The 19138-nt window shown below is 39.3% G+C and overlaps 2 protein-coding genes across 3 annotated transcripts; both read right to left on the bottom strand.

Moving 5' to 3' along the window:
* Position 1: 1 nt before the first annotated feature.
* LOC116038803 (RCC1 domain-containing protein 1) lies at positions 2 to 3787 on the bottom strand. Of its 2 annotated transcripts, none has more exons than XM_031283469.2 (8): positions 3439 to 3787; positions 3117 to 3323; positions 2861 to 3026; positions 2627 to 2748; positions 2408 to 2512; positions 612 to 782; positions 500 to 529; positions 2 to 325 (listed from the first exon to the last, which is right to left on the bottom strand). In XM_031283469.2, the coding sequence occupies exons 1-8, from the start codon at positions 3647 to 3649 to the stop codon at positions 174 to 176; spliced, it is 1164 nt and encodes a 387-aa protein (XP_031139329.1). In that variant the 5' UTR covers positions 3650 to 3787; the 3' UTR covers positions 2 to 173. The 2 variants fall into 2 exon arrangements, with proteins under 2 accessions (XP_031139329.1, XP_031139331.1); XM_031283471.2 differs by having other exon boundaries at positions 3117 to 3299.
* A 79-nt stretch (positions 3788 to 3866) lies between these two features.
* On the bottom strand, positions 3867 to 11612 carry unc45a (unc-45 myosin chaperone A). The gene is made up of 19 exons (XM_031283468.2): positions 11589 to 11612; positions 11303 to 11495; positions 10205 to 10380; positions 10000 to 10089; positions 9690 to 9857; positions 9200 to 9368; positions 8859 to 9029; positions 8414 to 8585; positions 7958 to 8258; positions 7759 to 7853; positions 7493 to 7634; positions 7136 to 7276; positions 6829 to 6956; positions 6685 to 6751; positions 6468 to 6581; positions 6256 to 6371; positions 5503 to 5620; positions 4967 to 5122; positions 3867 to 4843 (listed from the first exon to the last, which is right to left on the bottom strand). Exons 1-19 carry the CDS (start codon positions 11610 to 11612, stop codon positions 4556 to 4558), a joined length of 2829 nt encoding a protein of 942 aa, XP_031139328.1. The 3' UTR covers positions 3867 to 4555.
* Positions 11613 to 19138: the final 7526 nt, after the last annotated feature.

Genomic DNA, 19138 nt, shown 5'->3' with positions numbered 1-19138 from the left:
CTGCTGATTTAGAAAGTTTCTTTTTGTTACACAGACAAATTAAAATAACTTGTATATTACAAAATACATTCAATTTAAAGTATTGTATTTGTTGTGATAATTTACACTTCCTGGTAAGTTGTCCAAAGTCCAGTATCCACATTTATCAAGGGGATTCCATAGTATTTTTAAGACTAAGCTACTTCCTCCTTGACGCCAGCAGCAAAAGTGTTCCATGCCCCGCACACTACGTCAACCACACGCATCTGCTGCTCCCTGAAGAACTCCACGCGCTGTGGCTCATCTGAACTGATAAAAGTCTGGTGTCCAAGTTGGCCATAGTCACCTGAAATTCAGGTAATAGAAGAAATGATGGACAGGGTAAGTTCAACATCACGTACAATGTATAAGGTGTGCTCTAAGCACACTGATGAGTTAAATTGGTACTGGGAACATGCTACAAAAATGTAACACATTTGCAACACATTCAAAATCAGTTTATCTCCAAATTTAAACTTACCCCAGCCCCAAGTGTAGAGGTCACCTGTGGCTGAAATGAGAAAATATGATAGAGGATAGATTTGCCAAGAAAATGTGCATCAATACACCTATTGTCAAGTGCTGTTCCTTACTTGTTACGGCAGCTGTGTGGCGGCAGCCACAGCTGACTGTCCTGATTTCACATGACGGCGTGATATCCAGCAGAGCTGGGAATGCCTGGATCGATATGAATACCTCTTCATGTTTCTCTTCCTCCTTTGGCTCTTCAGTGGGAGATGTGTTGGCATCTTGGGATGATGCCCCTGTTCAGTACAGTTAATGTTAAGGGGGTGGTTCATTGATGTCCAATATAGAGCATTTCCCACACTTCAAGTGCTATATATTTAAAGTTCCAATGTGTGGGAATTTCTCCCATCTAGCGTTGAGATCATATATCGCAATCAACTCTCTCGCACCACGCAGTTCAAAGTACGTATTACAGTTACGGTAGCCTTCACGATTCAAAAAGCTGGTCTCTTGCTCTTTTCAATATCCTTTTTCTGGGCGAAAAAGAAGACTCCTGTTCCTGAAATTTGGATTTTGAATACGTGTGGTCCTCCATGTTTCCTTCTTCAAACTTGCCGGGGCCGGGAAGCTACGACACCCATTAGCAGCATTAGCAGCACCTTTGAGTTTATCATGTGACAGCGAAAATGCGAAAGGCGGAGCAGTATGTCCTGTATGTCCCTTACCGGCTAACGTATTTCAAGATGGCGCATGAATATGGAGCGTCTACCCCAGTTCTCTTAATACATCCATGAGTTCATGCGAATGCAAACGTAAAATTTCAAGCCAAAAGGAATACTTGGAATTGATGGTGGTAAATATTCATGAAAAAGGACAAGTTTGTGCAACACAGATTTTGATAATGAACAACTAAACACGTTACACACTGGACCTTTAAATTGTTTGTGAATTTGCATTTTAAGATATTAACTGTAGCTCACCAAGGCTGTGTCTCAAACCGCCTACTTGCACACTTCAAGCACTTAGTTTTAAGTATATAGTGGAGATAACGCAAAAAGTCAGTGCACTGAAAGTACCCGAATGACCCCCTAAAAACGGTCAGAAAGTTCAGTGTGGAACGATGGACACTACGCGCACTAAACGGGCGCCATCTTGACTACAAAGCGGAAAGGGGAGGGACCAGGGATGTCGACCAGCAGCTGATTGGACGAACGCGTCACGTGGCTTTGGCTTCTCCCGGATTTCACAACCGAGCATAATGGTGGCTCGTTCAGAACAATCTCGTATTTTACGAAAATAGTTCACCGAAACGTTTCTGAAAACATTTTAAGCGAGAAATAGGCCATGCAGTTGCTGAATCCGTCTTCATTTCAGATCAACAAAGGTCAGTTTAAAAGATTTTCGTCAGATTTTGAGAGGCGGCAAGCTGAGCTGACCGCACGTCATTTCCGGTAAGTGTTTTAACGTAAGTGTTCCTTTTGGGACAATACTAACCATTGGAAGTGGGCACTACAGCAGTAAGTGGTCAGTGCACATTAGCAGTGTACTGACGGAAGTAGGCGGTTTGAGACACAGCCCAAGTAAAATGGAGCTTGATGGCCTTTAGTTTATGGTGCTTAAAGTGCTGAAATACATTTGAAAAAATACATTGACAGGGAATCTCCAGACCTAATGGTGAACATTTTCCCCCTGTTCAGAGTTAATCACTTGGCATCCTTTATAGATGCTGTGGAAATGCTCATATTGAAGCGTGGAGTATTGTAACTATCATACATGCCACACCAAAAAGCAATGCAGTTGAGTGCAGTGTGTTGGGGTGAGGTGCACCTAAGCTAACAGAAAAGTATTTGCATAGATAGATAGCACTGTGGGTAAAAAGAAATAGGAGTATGATTGTGTTTGTAGATTCAATTCCCCTTACCTGCTTGTTGGCTACTTTGCTGCTGCAGTGTTTTCCTCAGACCTTGTGATGGAAGTCCGAGCTGGCCACTGTTATTCCAGCCCCACACATAAAGGTCTCCCCCATCTGAAGAAAAGGGTTATTTAAGGTCACGTAATTTACACCTGATTGAGGGCATAACTATTTGTATTCACTGCCAACCTATTTTTATTCACTGCCAACATCTTGTATGGCACTTACCACTAATACAAACAGAGTGCCAGCCTCCTGTAGCTATACAGCTCATGGGCATCCCCCAGAGTGCCTCCACTGCCCTGGGCTCCTCCTCAGAGGAGAGGCCTCCGTGTCCCAGCTGACCATGGCTGTGAAAGAAAGAGACACACACACACACACACACACAAAAGGTCAAGATATGCAGGAGGATGTTAATGGACAGATTACCAATGAAGACAGATGTGTGAGTAGTAGGTCTACCTGCCCAGTCCCCAGGTGTACACAGCCCCGGAGGCAGTGAGAAGGATGGCATGCTCGGCACTCAGTGCCAGACTCTTGGCTCTCAGGTGTGGTGATAAGGAGCGGTAGAGGGGCGGTTTCGTGGCTATGTAACCCCCAGGGACTAATGGGAGATTCACAGGGGGTCCTAGAAAGCAGCAACAAGTGTACTGTTTAGCCAATTATTATATACTTCCATTATACTTGTTGTAGCTGTCAAAGCAGATAAAGATATTACCAGAGCTCTCTGGGTGTGGGTTTATTTTTATGCTCCATGATGGAGTCTTCTCTTTCTTCTGCAGATCCCAGGACTCAAGTCTGTCTGAGAAAGCGAGGGTCAAGTACGATTCACTGATGATGGCATCTTTACAGCCACGGCTCTCTTTCATAGGCTTGCCACAGGACTCATTGGAGACGAAACCTGCAAGGCACGCAAAGCTGTCACCTAATAACAGACAGACAGAGCAAGGTGAATACATGAGTAATATTCATAGTGTGATATTATAGACGCCTTCTATTTATGTTACAATAAGATAATAATTGATCTCAGTTAGACTTACCATCTAAATGCAATGATGCTCTTCTACTCCAACTTGCTCTAATTTGATAATCAGTCGTCAAGCAGCAGTCACTTCTGTCTACCTGATTAGCAAGCTCTGTCGGACTACTTACTTTGACTTCATTTACAGCGTCACTACACACTCCTTTAATTAATTTATCGCGGACATATATCTGTCCAAATGCGTTAAAGCCAAACCCGAACCACCGCATCGGTAACGCTTTTACCTCTGTTTGGTTTAACGTGAAAATGCCGATGAGTTTGAACCCATAAACAGTTTGAACCAGTGTTGCCAAATCTTATCCAATGAAAGTAGCTAGCATTAGCTCCAACACTGTAGCGTCAGGGTGTACTGCGCATGCGCTGCAGTATAGTTGCAACGTTACTTGACAGTGAAGATGGGTGAACTCAGTAGAGACGTGACAATAGTGCGGGTACAGAGGGTTTATTTCTTTGCCCATGTGTTCAGTCAAAACTAGAAAACAACCAACGTACAATTAAGACACTGGGAATGTAGTGGAGTGATAATAATAATAATAATAATAGTGATAAACAGAAAAGCACACAATGCTGTGAATGTACTGGTTTTGGCCTGTTTAGGGCAACATTTTATAAAAAGGACTAGATCAGGCTTGTAATGCTAAAAGCTGCTGAATCAGAATTCACACTAAATATAGTAGTGGAAGTAAATAATGGAAACTAAAGACAATGCATTTTGGAGAACGATAGAGAAAAATAAAAACATTTGCAAATATCAATGAATGGCAATCTTTAGTAAGATAAAGTAGCCGGATTGGACATACACATACACTTTTGGTGGTGGTCCGTGAAAATACATTATAATTATAAAGATAAATACAATGAGCGCAAAAGCAATGTGAAACAGTATACCACTTCTGTGAGTATCTGCTGGCTTTCATGTACTACCTTTCTTCTTTCTTTTCTTTAGTTTTTATTGCCTTGCACAGTTTTTAGTTTGACACATTTCACGATCGGCTTGTACCCATCCAGATCAAAACGGATTTCCTGCAAAAGTGAAATGACTTCACTGGTCCAACATAATACTCAAAGTGCTTTAACATTACCGGAAGGCACATTCACACGCTGCAGCTGTGTTTTCAGGGTTCAGTTCCTTTGCCCTTTTCCCTCCCTTCCCTGTTCATGATGATGTTGTACTCCACGGCCTTGTCCAGACAGTTTTGAGCTATCTTTGAAACAGGCTCCGGCGTGCCCTCTCCTCCCTTCGCCAACACAGAAAGAATCTCCAGAGCTTCACTCTCCATGAGCGTCTCGGCCAGACTCTTCTCCGCCTGCATCATGTTCTGAACTATGACCACTCCCCGGTGGCGCAGGTCGGATATTTCACAGAGCAAAAGCGACTGTATAATCTCTAGCCAGTGGGTCGTCTGCGAAGAGAGGACAACAGGAAGTAATGTAAGCTAAAATTGAATAATGAATCATTGTATTATGTCACAGTGCTAAGTTGATGGATGTGTGGGGACAGTGAAGTGCTGCAGTGCTCTGCTTACTGTTCCTGGGATGCGGGTGCAGAGCTCTGGCTGCTCAGCGGTCAGCATGGCCAGAGTTCCTGCAGCAGCTTTCCGCAGCCTCTCGTCCTCCTCTCCGCTGTAGAGCACGAGCAGCTTCAGGCGATCGTTCCCTGTGGCCAGGTACAACTCTTGCACCTGAGGACACACCAAACACCCACTTTTACTTGTACTTTTCAACATGTGTGCCATACAATGTGTCATTATGTCATTTTCTATGTATTTCTGTAATTTTCTATGTATAAAAATAGACTTAGAAATGCCCTGCTGTCTAAACTGTGTGATTTGGGGAAAAAACAGATAACTCTTAGAAACTGTTGTTTTTACTTTATACTTAACACTTAAAATGTATTTTTGTATTTGTGTATGTACTTTGGTTGAGGTTTTATATAAGCCGTTATAGGTTTCTACCACACCCTCACATGTATTTTTGTATTTCTTCAATGTAATTTGTTTTTTTAAGTTCTGTGAAACAAATTAACTAAACTAAACTACAATCATCCATTAATGTGTCTTACCTCTGTGCTTAAAACCAGATTACACATGCACTCTGTGGCAGAAGCTCGGACCAGGTCGTGCTCCTCAAACATGTAGCCTTCAATTTTTGGGACTGCCTTCTCCTTTATGATCTTTTGTCTGTGAAACAACACACATACAAGCAGATACTCTAAATACTGATACAAAACTATACTTTCATAATAAAAAATATATATTATTAAAGGAAGTAAAAACTCAAAGACTTGAAAGCCAAACTATTCAATTGTGAATCTATGACCTGAGAAAATTTAAGAACAATGAAGACCGCACCAGGCAGACATGGTTGTACATCTTAATGGGTACATATGTCTATACACTGAAAATGAAAAAGACGTGGCCTCAGCTTTGTAGCTCTGTATTAACACTGTCAAACTGTTAACACAGCTTTAGGGTCAGCATTCAGAGACTGCAAAATGACTTGAGACATGACTTGGACTTGCCCCCAAAGTCCTAAAACAAGCTCTAGTAAAACACATTTTCACAGCTTTTTTTTTCAATTTTTAGGAAGCAAACAAGGATCCTGCATGTTTAACCATAAACATGACACATTCATCTGTAACTACATTTATGTTCCCTTCTATAAAGAAAGTAGATTTGCCATGTGTAAAAAAGTAAAACTACAGAATTAAACTTGAACTATTGGTTTCTGCATACTTGTATGTAGGTCATTCCCCTTTACAATTGTCTGTGTTTTGTACATGTATTCTTAGGAGAGAGTCCCCCTAGTGGCCAACCTGAGTCTTTCACTGATGCCGGCCAGGTTGGTGAGAGCCATGAGTGCCTCGAAGTTCTGCAGCAGGGTGCATTCAAGACTCAGAAGACTGACAAGGGGGCGCACCATCTCATAGATCTGACAACAGAAAGCAAGACATGGTTAATTAGGATAAGTTATTTATGTTGGTTTTTTTTTTAACTAAAGAGGCTTTTTACAGCATTCAATTCTCACCCTTTCTCCTGGGAAGGCAATCTCTGGGTTAGATGTGATGGTTATTTTTGCCAGGGCTTGTGCTGCTTTGATTTTACCTCCATCTGTGTTGTCAGATGCCAGTGGGATCAAGGCCTATGGAGAAAAACAGTCAACACAAACCATGTAAACCCCCCTAAAGCAAGGTGTTTAGATCAGTGTGCAGGCTAAATTAAGTATATTTATCAGGCCGCTCTACCTTTCCACCACCCTGTGCCACCACTGTGCCTCTGTCTTCCTGTCGTTCCACCAAAGCCAAGAAGACCCTGCCGTGAGAAATGGTATTAACAGAAAATCTACAGAGAGAACAGTGAGTGAAAAAGACTTACTGCCATTTTCCTACCTGGCGATACAGTCCCGACAAGCGTCGGTGAGGGCAGGACTCTCCTGTTTGACCATACACACCAACGCAGACACCACACCAGCCTCCAGCAGCTTCATCAGTCTTTTCTCCACATAGGAAGGTGCATCCTGACACATGGAAAGACATGACCGATTCATGTAAATAAATCTCTCAAGAAAAAAATGTGCATGTCAAATTATTTCGAAGAACACCTAAAGAAACAGAAGAGCAGTAGAGTTGCTGTGCAATATTAAAGTAATATTGTGTGCAGTAAATGTAGCTCTACATGAAAAATGTATAATGGTACCTTGGGGTGCTCCTCAGGCACATGCTGCTTTGCATACTTGGCTAACTCCACCATCTGAGGGTCTGGCTTCTCCACGTCATAGCTGTTGGTGCAGTTCACTAACGTGGAGCCCACAGCAAAGAGCACCGTCTTATCCTCAGACTGCAGGAACACAAAGAAAAACTAGGCTGTCAAGGCGATCCTAGTCAACACTATAGAAATGTTGGTGTATATTCTTACAGTGGTGGTTTCAAATACTACACAAAAATAAATAACAAAAAGATCACAAAGATGCTCTTCTGAGAGGAATCTGACTTCATAATTGCCCAGTATTTTCCATGTGTCATTAAAACCTCCAATTACAATCATCAGTCAAACCTTTGCTAGCTCAAACATGGCCACGAGAGCGTTCTTGTCTTCAACTAAGTCCTCCTTCACGTCAGCATCAAAAGTGAGGTAGGCGAGGCCTTCCACAGACCACCGGCGGGAGGTCGGGGGCAGAGACTCATTACACAGCCACCTAAAATTTATTTTAAATCCAAGGAACCACTCATTATCTGTTGTTTTTAAAATCAGGTCATGCATTAACGTGGATGAGCCGTAACACATTTCTCAGGTTCCCGATTCAACACAGGCAAACATACTTCCTGCACTGCTTGGCGAGCTTTAGCGTGGATCCCTCTGCAAACTGCTTCATGCTGAAGTCCGTCCCTCCTGCTGATCCGAGCTTGCACAAACCCTGTGGAATAACCATCAGAGCACCATGGATCATTTACTTAGAGAGGTTATTTCCTTTAACTGTCTGAAATAGATATACTGTTCTTGCTTTGCTGCAACACTTACCACCAGGGCTCTCACACGTATCCGGTCATTCTCGCTCTTCTTGTAGAGGTCCTTCAGGAGTGCCACGCCGTTGGCTGTGATGAAGGAGGCTCTCTTTGCCTTGCCTGCCGCGTGGATAAGAGTCTCCACCGCTACCTGCTGGTGAGTTACATCTTCGGAAGCACACAGAGAGATCACTGCATCCATCATTCCTGACATCTCCAGAGTTCTGTTACCCACGTCGCTCGGCCCTTGGAGGAGCACCGAAACTGTCTGAATGGCTCGCAGCTTGCCGGTTATGCCATGTCGGCTAAAATGTTGCCTACCCAGAAAAACATCAGATTAAAAAAAAAAAAAAAAGAAGGAAAATACCACTTTTGGGCTTATGGCTTGTAATAAGGTTTTTTTTCATGTTCATAAGTCATTTCACTACTAAGCATTGGATATTGGTAACACAAGTTTTGGTGGTCAACTCACTGAACATATTCTTCACATAGTTTGTTGAAGGTCTCCCTCTCTGTGTCGCACTTTAGGTCATCGTAGAGTTTGCTAAGCAAGACAGAGCAGCTCATGTGGGAGTTGTCTGTAAGAGGTGGTCCTTCTGAGAGCTCAGGCACTGTCCCGGCCACCTCCAGGATTTTCTTCAGTCCTGCAGGAGATCAAGGAGTTCATTAATTTGGCTAGAGCGATAAAACTGGTGACAGAATATCTTAAATGGGCTTGTGATATCTGAGGCCATAGGAAAATTTCATTTGACATTTGAAAACATAAAGTGAACACTTCCTTCCCCCTTCCCATGGTAGTGAAACTGTACTGGAAATACTGAAATGGGTATGTTTAGCAGAAGATTTATGTCTGTTTTGTATCCACCATAGCATAAAAATGTGACCAATTCTACATGATGTGCAGGTTTGTTTCATACCCTGGTCTATCACCCATAACGTGAGTGAGTTATCTGGGTTTTTCAAGGACTTGCGGGGAACTTGTTTGACCAGGAGGTTGATGGCGCTGTCTCTGCCCAGCCCTGACACCTTAGATGCTGGCATAATTTCCAAGAGGTGGCGTAACATTGAGCGTAGCTCCTTGGAGGGTTCTGTGGTAAATTCACAGAGTCAGTTACCGTTAAAAGAACAGGACAGAAAGCTGATACACACTGTTACGTGCTGTGTTTGAAAAAATAAATAAAAAATATAAGATTTGTTAGTGGTTAACTTTGATGTGTGGCCAACTCCAAATATAAACATGATCAGAGGCCAAACTCACCAGGAAGTATGGCTTCATCTTTCCCTCTGATCTCTTTTTTCATGCCTTCCGTCAAAGCCTCAAACATCACCTGCAGCAGGTGGCAGGCAGCCAGAGACACAGCGGAGGCTACTGATCCCATTACTGCACACAACTGCTCCATTCCCAACTCATTCACTATAGCCATAGTCTGGGTACAAAACAGTGGATGTCAGCAGTTAAAAGCGGTAAAGCAATTCACAAGTGTTACTAGCATGGTAAATGTAGTCTCTGACAAACATGGATGTTGATATATTGCAACATCTACTGAAAGTGTGCTACAGCAGACTTAACAATGCATGGAAAAAGAAATGCATTAAAATTAAAATTAAACAAAATACAAATAAGAGGGCCAACACTTCCTGTTGTATCTATGTTTTCCAATAAAGAAAATAAGTTTGTAGCCTGTTAAAAAAAGAGGGACTTTAAAGATGGTGTAATGAATAACTTTAGAGGGTATTGTCACACTTACTCTGGACTGATGCCCTGTGCATAACCCAACCAGGGTCCTCAGGGCGGAAAGGACAACATCCTCCTGCTTTGACTGAAGAAGTTTCTGAATCAGCTTCACTCCATCGTTACGGAAGATCTGCTCAGCTCCTGCGTCTTCTCGAGATAATACCACAAGATTCTGAGCAGCCTGAAATTGAATAATGGATCACATTATTTTGGTGCATTACAACTTTACAGACAGATCAAGATACAATGAATACAAATCAAACACATGAAAAAGAGTGAATTACAGCAGTTTGTTATGTTCCTGCCTTATGAGTTGCCCTTACCTTTTGTCGATCCGAGTCTTTTGCGGATGCATCTAAGAGGAGGGAGAACATTTGCTGCACACGAGCATCTGTGGAGTTTAGTTGCACCGACTACACGGTTAAGAGAAAAAAATCCTAATTAGCAACAGTTTCTTCAGGGTACGGTTTAAAATACAAGACAAACCTCCCTGACCCTTTAGCCACTTGATTAAGAAAAACACATCACCTTCTGCTGGATCTGTGCTCCAAGCTGTCTGAGCAGATCCTGGAAGGCTTTGTTTTTGGGCTCCAGCTGGGCACACCTCTGAGCATCCAGAAACGCCTGATCAAGCCGACAGAGTTTCTGGAAAGCCTGAGCTCTCCGGAACCTGGCTTTCACATCACCTGGGTCAGTATCAAGAGCTGAAAAGAGTGACCGACATGACATTCAATATAACTTAGTACATACTGTACATCTTAATCCAGTTAGAGTGACAGTTCATGCAACAGTACAGTCAATCATATTTACTTTTATCTGAAATGTGAACTATACACACTTAGTGTACTTAGCAGCTGTAAGTAGTTTAGAAGGTGTGTGTTGAAAGTTATTCTCAATTAAAATCTTCACCCAAGGGTCTATAGATCATCATGAGTATCTCTGTCATTGAAAAAGAACAGCTGTTGAGCTTTTCAAATGTAATATTTTGTCACTTTAAGCACCCCAAACCGCATGCCACTCTGAGGATCTCGTGTTTGGTTGTATTGATAGATAGATAGATACGTTATTGATCCCCAAGGGGAAATTCAAGGTCCCAGTAGCTTAAAGACATCACACACAACATACACATAAATCATAAACAGGGTGATAAAATAACAAATCCACATGAATAATATGGACAACAAAAGAAAGCATACTAAATAAAAAAATCCACATGAATGTACTAAAAGATGTATAAGCATGAGATGCTTGCAGTGACAGGGCAGGGACTGACCCTGTGATTCAGTATGCATGGTAAGGTGCTCTATGAGAGTGTGTGTCATGGTGCTAGTGCAAATAAGTCCAATAGTGCAAGGATGAAGTCTAGAGACCAGCATTAAATATGGACAATATAAGAGAATAATGTAGACATAGTAATATAAAAACAATATAGCAGGACAAGGATAAAGTTTAAAAAAAATTATAAATATTAAATATGGGCATTACAAAGGAATAAAGTAGACAGTAGGATAGACACAAATCAACAGTGTATTCAGGTGAAGTGTCTCTTAATTTAAACTAAGATGAAAACGTGTCCTTGTACTGATCTATGAACTCTACAGCATCCTTGGCTGTAATTTAGCTCACCTTTGGAGGCATCAGCCTCTGCCTTGCTGTACTCCTCCTGTTTCAGGTAGCAGGCAGAGCGGTTGCGGTACAGAACAGCACTCTCTGCTTTGCTGTCACTCAGCTTTAATGCTTTGGTGTAGCAGCAGACAGCGCCGTGCATGTCTCCTGCCTTGAAAAGGCTGTTCCCCTCCTCCTTCAGGGCTGTGGAGTCCTGGGTTAAAGAGAAAAAGATGACAGAAATGCTTCGAGTAAATGTTATCTGGATGAAATCTAAGCAAAAAGCCTACGTAGCTAACTGCCGTACCTTTTTTTCTTCACTCACACTCATCTTCAAGATGTAATACACAATACAGCGTTACTAAATATGGAGAATATTTTATAATTTTTTTTTTAACTCTAAGTGGTCCCAACACTACTAACTTCAGAATAACATTTCACATCTTTGCTACGCTTCCGGGTGTTCGGAGCACGTTGATGACGTTTAGGCAATAGCCCCGCCCCTCTCCTCACGCACTATTACCATAAAAGGAACGGAGTCTGTCTCATGGTCTGTCTCCATCTCTGCCTCATTTGGTTACATTTTCGTTTTCTGTGGCTTTCTTCAGTCAGAGGCGATTAAGGATCTTTGCTTGAGTCCACACAGACACAGAGTAGAGGGTTTTAACAAGCTCCTTATGATAAAAGACGAAAGCCAGCAATTCAATGTTTTGGTGCATTCAGCTGTAGGAAGTAGGCCTATTTTATTGTTGTTAGTGGTCTAAATGCTTATATTGATAGATGGTTAAACCTCAGCCATGCATGATATTTTACGAGCATATTTTATGAATGTTTTTGGTATTATTTTCTAATAAGCCATGCTTCGTGAAAGGGTTTACAATGTGTAACTAATTGCTTTATTAACAATTAGCAAAATATTCATCAAGCTGAATGGAACACCAGAGCAAGCTAAAGTTCTAGTCATTAGGGACTTGGAGGAGCTGGATAAATACCAATGAGACATGATGATAAGGTAATAGCTTTTACACCCAGTAGTAAGTAAGAACAAAAACAAACATGTCACATTCTGATAAGAATTCATCGGCATCCGGACTAGATACCTTTTCATATACAGAGTATAAAATGCAGGACATAGAACATAATATTGATCCAGAAAATAATTTACTAAGCAATATCAATACCAGCTGCAGTTATTATACAGAGATGAAATTTAATAAAACTTTCCAACTAGAACATAATATATCAATTATCCACTTTAACAGCAGAAGCCTATATTCCAACTTCCATAGCATTAAAACATATTTAAGCCAATTTAAGAATCAATTCAACATCATAGCAATATCAGAGACCTGGATCAAAACTGAGAAAGGTGTGGACTTTGAGATTGACGGCTACGAACTGAATTATAAAAACAGAGTGAATAGAAGTGGAGGGGGTGTGGCAATATACGTGGATAAAAGATTGAATTATAAGGTGGTGGAGAGTATGACAGCAGCTGTTGATGATTTGCTAGAATGTATTACAGTAGAAATTTGTATGGAAAGGACAAAAAATATTGTTGTGAGCTGTATATACAGAACTCCTGGATCAAATATTGAGATATTTAAAGAGTGGATGGAAAATAATTTTACAAAAACATTGCAAAAGATCATGTTCTTATGTGGAGATTATAACATTGACCTATTAAATAAAAAAAAGCATAAAATGACAGAAGATTTCATAAATACAATATATAGTATGGGCTTATATCCAACTATCACCAGACCCAGTAGAATTACAGCTCATTGTGCTACATTAATAGACAATATATTCACGAACAATATGGAAAACAATGTAGACAGCGGGCTATTATATAATGACATAAGTGATCATTTACCTGTTTTCATCGTCTATCACTGTAATTATAGGAAACCCATGGACATTAGGCATCCCAAATACAAAAGAGTAAGAACTGCGGAAAACATAAATGCTTTTATAAGGAAGAGTTACTGAAACAAAACTGGAAAATATTATATGAAGAAAATGACATTGATAAAGCATACAATGGATTTCTAAAAACCTTTACAACATTGTATGACAAAAATTGTCCTGTAAAACAATACAGTGATACACAAAGTAAAACAAATAGCCCATGGATCACTAAGGGTTTATCTAATGCCTGCAAAAAGAAAAATACATTGTATAGAAAACTTATCAAGTATCGCACCCCAGATGCAGAAAATAAATATAAAAAGTATAGAAATAAATTAACTAATATTATGAGGATATGCAAGAAAGAATACTATAATAAAATATTAGATGACAATAAAAATAACATGAAAGGTCTATGGAATATTCTAAATAGTATTATTAGAAATGGAACTACAAATGGGAAGGCAAGTTACCCAGAATTTTATATTGAAAATGACAAGAAAATAGAAAACATGGAAGACAAAATTTTTTGTAAATGTGGGACCAGATTTAGCTGAAAAAATAAAAAATACAGAAATAACAGAAGGGGTAAAATCTGATCTGTGGAATTGTAATCCGACCTCTATTTTCCTTAGAGCAGTGGAAAGTAATGAAATAATAAACACTGTAAAAAATTGTAAAAGCAAATGTTCCATGGATTGGAATAATATTGATATGAGTATAATAAAACAAGTTGTTGAAGAAATTGCTGAACCACTAACTCATATCTGTAACTTGTCTTTTCAATCTGGTAAATTTCCAAACAAAATGAAAATAGCAAAAGTAATACCAGTATATAAAACTGGGGATAGACACCTTTTCACAAATTACAGGCCTGTTTCTATACTCCCCCAGTTCTCCAAAATCCTTGAAAAGCTTTTTACAGAAAGACTAGATAATTTTATCGAAACATCCAAGCTTCTAGTGGACAGTCAATATGGATTCCGGGCAGATAGATCAACAACTTTGGCACTAATGGAATTAGTTGAGGAAATCACAAATTGCGTAGATAAAAAGAAACATGTAGTGGGAATTTTTATAGATCTAAAGAAAGCATTTGACACCATAAATCATGACATTTTATTACATAAATTAGAGAAATATGGTATCAGAGGAGTTGGATTGGAATGGGTGAGTAGCTACTTAACAAACAGGCAACAATTTGTAGAAATTGGGGATCATAAATCAACATACATGAACATAACATGTGGGGTACCACAGGGGTCGGTCTTAGGACCAAAGCTTTTCATAATGTACATCAATGATATATGCAGGGTATCGGATATACTAAAATGTATTCTATTTGCGGATGATACAAATATTTTCTGTTCTGGTGATAATTTACAGCAGCTTTTGGAGATGATCACATCAGAAATTGTCAAATTAAAACAGTGGTTTGATGTAAATAAACTGTCATTAAATATAAGCAAAACAAAGATAATGTTATTTGGAAAACATAAAACTAACTGTCAAGTAGAAATACAAATCAATAATATAAGTATTGAAAGAGTATATGAAAATAAATTTCTTGGTGTGATTTTAGACCACAAAATCTGCTGGAAACCTCACATAAACCATGTCAAAGCAAAACTAGCAAAGACGATAGCAATAATAAATAAATCAAGACATATTTTAGACAATAAATCATTACATACTCTGTATAATACACTCATACAGCCATATCTAAGTTACTGTGTGGAAATCTGGGGACATACATACAAAACCAACCTACAGCCGTTATGCACATTACAAAAGAAAGTAATCAGAATCATAAATAATGTTGGATACCTGGAGCACACAAGTCCTTTATTCTTCAAGTCACACATTCTGAAATTCATTGATCTGGTTAAATTTAAGATGGCACAAATCATGTTCAAAGCAAGAAATAATTTGCTTCCAGGAAATTTACAAAAAATGTTTATGGAAAGACAGGGTGGGTATAACCTGAGAGAACAAATAAACTTTAAAAAACTCAAAATAAGAACAACTTTAAAAAGTATGTGCATCACGATTGGTGGGGTGAGTTTGTGGAATGGGCTAGACCAGGTGCTTAAACATTGTACAAACATAACAAAGTTTAAAAAGTTATATAAAAACACTTTATTAAAAGGATATGAAGAGGAAGACAGATGATGGTGAAAGGGGGTTAGTGTATGGATTGTTAGGATGATGGATTTTCGGAAATGGGTTGTTGATGTTCTCAAAATGTAAATAAATAAACAAAAGGGTTTGGTATGTGAAGAATTAGAGATGTATTGTTGTGTATATTCATTATCATGTTGTAAAAATATATGATATATAAAGACATGACTTAAAGTGAATCAGGGGTAGGAAACTTTACAAGCTTCGGCTTCATCCTGCTCCTTTTCGGACAAATTTTTTAAATCAAAAATGGTAATAGTATTTTTAATATTACTTGTAAACACTGGATGGAGATTGTTCCTTTTCCTTTGGTGTGTTGCTACACACTTTTATTTTATAGATATATTTATATATGTGTATTTGTATATATATGCATATGTATGTATGTATGTATATGTATATATGGGTACATGCTGTATGTGTATATGTATTTTTAATTTTGTTCGAAATAAAAATAAATGAATGAATGAATGAATGAATGAACAGTTAATAAATAATTAAGTAAAGATTTGCAGATCAGCAGCTGACTAAGCTTTTTTTGTCGTTTTTGCTTGCCAGATTGTGAAATATCGCTTTGGCTGGTTGGCCAAATCCATTCATAAACAACCTATTTAACATTTACAACTTCAGACTTGATGGATTTAAAACAGTTATTTCAATTTATAGCTGCAGACGTGATGGCTGATTAGAAAGTGAGAAACTTATGAGCATCTGGATTATCAACATTTATTTCTGCACTGTTAACAAACAGAGAGAATAAACACTGGTCAGAAGGATTTTTTTCACAACCTGCCAAAAGTTGTTCTAATCAATGGTTTATAACAGATCTATACAAAATTATAAATGATTTACTAACCATTAATAAAGCCCTATATCCCTCATGTAAGAGCATGACACCATGACAATGTCTGTTTAAATTGATAGTTTAATTAAGAAACCAAAAAGACTAGATACACATAGGCTACAGAAGACTACATTACACTGGATAAAATGTACAGCCATACAGTACTACAAACATACAATGCCAATACAACAAAACACAAATCCACCATTCCAAATACGTTTAATACAAACCAATGGGACAGATATGGCACATCTTACACATTGTTTAACTTTATACAATAAGTCAACTATTATCTAACTGTCTGATATAGGCTAGTGGATGTTCAGTCGCACAAAATGGAAACACTCAAATTAAATGCTTATACATCAAAATCACACTAATGTACACTTCAGTTCGTTTCTAGTGGGCTGGATATATTTATTTTTTTATAGTCGGTGACCAATAAGAAAATAATTTCTGTCACTTTTTTGAGTAAAAGAAAAAATGACATATTTGTGGTGGAATTTCCAGCTTACGAACTCATGCTATGTAAGTTGAGACAGTGGTACCCCAGGTCTTATTCAGGTCTGTGTCCAACACAACCTCATAACCTTTCCAAGCAGAGGAGCACTTCAACTTTGTGCCTCCATGGAAGACGGGAGACGTAACAGCTGTATGATAAGACAGTGCTGCTCAGCCTGACAAGGCCATAGTGAATCTAAACACATTTAGTCTGTTCTGAGATATTTGGGTGCCCACAATATCTTTGTTGACTTTGAAGGTTCAGCTAAACTTAACGCCAGCATGACTTTACATACACCTTCAGGAAGACAGGAATTTCAGAGAGTTGGGACGGCAGGCCATGATAACACATTGTGGTTAAACTGTACTGCCTGCTTAATTCTCTCCTCAATTAGGAATTCAATAAATGCCCTTGTGGAAGTCATCAAAGTCTCCCGAACCTTCTTTACGTGTGTGAAATCAGTTGTGCTGCTCCTGAGTTTGTGTGCAGTGCATTCACAACAGTGTCTCTCTTTAGGTCAAAACCACAAAGAAAATGTCCTGGTATGATATTTTCTTCACCTGAGGGACTCTCATTTACCAGGACAGCCAGGCACCATTGTTATGTTTCCTCTGTTGCTATGGAGACAAGGTGGTTCCCTTTGGGCTTTGTGCTCAGATAGACCTGTTAAGCCTCTCATATTACCATGGCAGCTTTGTGACTTTAGAAGAATATCTAGCAAGGGCAGTTGGTATATATTTCCTAAGGGCTCGGCTTGTTGTGAGACATTATCCACAGGATATCCACGAGGCGCAGCGACAGCACCAGGGACCCAAAGAGAAGAGTCCCAATCTGAAATCAAAATCCAAACCAGCTGTGTAAACATTTGTTTCTAATAACAACTTTGTTTTGTGAGAGATTATGCTTTCAGAACAGGATTCTGGTGAACTTTGTGGTACCAAACCCCTTTTTTAAGTCTGGAAATAACACTCTTAATACAGCTCAATCACAAACAGAATTTTGAATAGTTTTGTAGACTCCATAACAAGTTATCAGTCTCTTATAACTAAAGCAAAACCAATGTTCCTCATGTCCCACACAATCTGCTTATTATTTATTTAAGTGTCAGCTAAGCTCCTGTTTCCATAAACACATAAGAGCTGTTGCAGTTGTGACTGCATGCAAAGCATTACATTGTCCACACTGGGCTTCTCAGGTGTCGTCTACCTGCACAGTGGTGTTGACTTCTCTGCAGCAGTCAGGCTGGTCTTAGCTTTGGTGATATAGTGAAAAAATAGGCACCACTGCTTGAGCTCCTCAGTCACAAGGCAAGTGTGTCAGGCAGGGAGGTAGCCACTTTAGGGGTTACATAGTCCCTCTCCAATAACGTTACAAAGCTGCATGCTGTACAACTTTACATTAATGTAAAAAGCCCCCTCTACTCCCAATTCATAAAAAGCTGTAGCATACCAAACATTAAAGAATGGAAAGGAAGTCCATCATGGTTCAAACAAGTTATTATCTTACTCATCTTTGACTACTGGACATCTTCAGTATACCGTCCATAAGGGCACAAGTTGTCATCTGCAATCGCCCGCTGAGTGTCAGTCTATTATTTTCTGGATTCTTCAGTTTCCTACACACTCCAAACATGAAAACATGAATAAGAATTTAGAAGTAAAATTTAGAGTAAGACTAGTAAGCAGAGATTGTATTTATATGTTTTTAGGGCACACACACACACACACACACACACACACACACACACACACACACACACACACACACACACACACACACACACACACACACACACACACACACACACACACACATTTTTGCTTTTAGCCTAGTAACAAGAAAAAGAAGAGTATAGTGTTTATAGGACACTTTTTGTCATATCCCAAGTTATCTACTTTTGCACTTCTGTATTTTGGACTCTGTCTCATGTGTCAGAGCAGTGATACAACCAGATGCAGTTGTAGCCTATTTTCACAGGTACAGCCCACACAGTAATGGGCTATGTGATTCTTCACGCCGATAGGCTGATAATTCTGTACTGGAAACAACCACCCACATGCAATTTTTTAATTAGTGATGAAAGTTTTTAGCGTGTCTTTCCAGACACAACTTACCAGTTATTCAGGTTGAGAACTCACTGTAAACAGTTCTTTTGTAGATTCATAGCCCTTGTATTACAGTAACATTAATATATCATCACTCTATTCTGTCTCTGAACTGCTGAGTGGTTGATTGTTCTAAACTTACTAAACTACAATAATTAGCAATGACTATTATATATAACTGGGTCACAAAGTGTTGTAAATAGGTTGAACACGGAGCTTTACAAATGTTGTGTCCACTCCTGGTATATCTATTGTGGTACAAACTATTTTTATATTTAGCCTGAGTGTTTTTGTCATTATGCTGTCATCTAATT

Source organism: Sander lucioperca, chromosome 7 (assembly GCF_008315115.2).
Source record: "Sander lucioperca isolate FBNREF2018 chromosome 7, SLUC_FBN_1.2, whole genome shotgun sequence".
Classification (NCBI taxonomy): domain Eukaryota; kingdom Metazoa; phylum Chordata; class Actinopteri; order Perciformes; family Percidae; genus Sander; species Sander lucioperca.
Note: the sequence above shows the minus strand (reverse complement) of the source record. Positions and strands in the feature narration are given on the sequence as shown.

Bases quoted from the DNA above. Each gene is read 5' to 3' on its own strand.
- unc45a (XM_031283468.2), bottom strand. From the start codon at position 11,612: ATGAGTGTGAGTGAAGAAAAAAAG. The intron at 10,381-11,302 runs GTGAGCTAAATT...CACTCTTTTCAG, and splicing joins AGAGGCTGATGCCTCCAAAG to CTCTTGATACTGACCCAGGT. The intron at 7,854-7,957 runs GTAAGTGTTGCA...GTTATTCCACAG, and splicing joins TACGTGTGAGAGCCCTGGTG to GGTTTGTGCAAGCTCGGATC.
- LOC116038803 (XM_031283469.2), bottom strand. From the start codon at position 3,649: ATGCGGTGGTTCGGGTTTGGCTTTAACGCATTTGGACAGATATATGTC. The intron at 2,513-2,626 runs GTAAGTGCCATA...CCTTTTCTTCAG, and splicing joins GCACTCTGTTTGTATTAGTG to ATGGGGGAGACCTTTATGTG. The intron at 530-611 runs GTAAGGAACAGC...TTCTCATTTCAG, and splicing joins CCACACAGCTGCCGTAACAA to CCACAGGTGACCTCTACACT.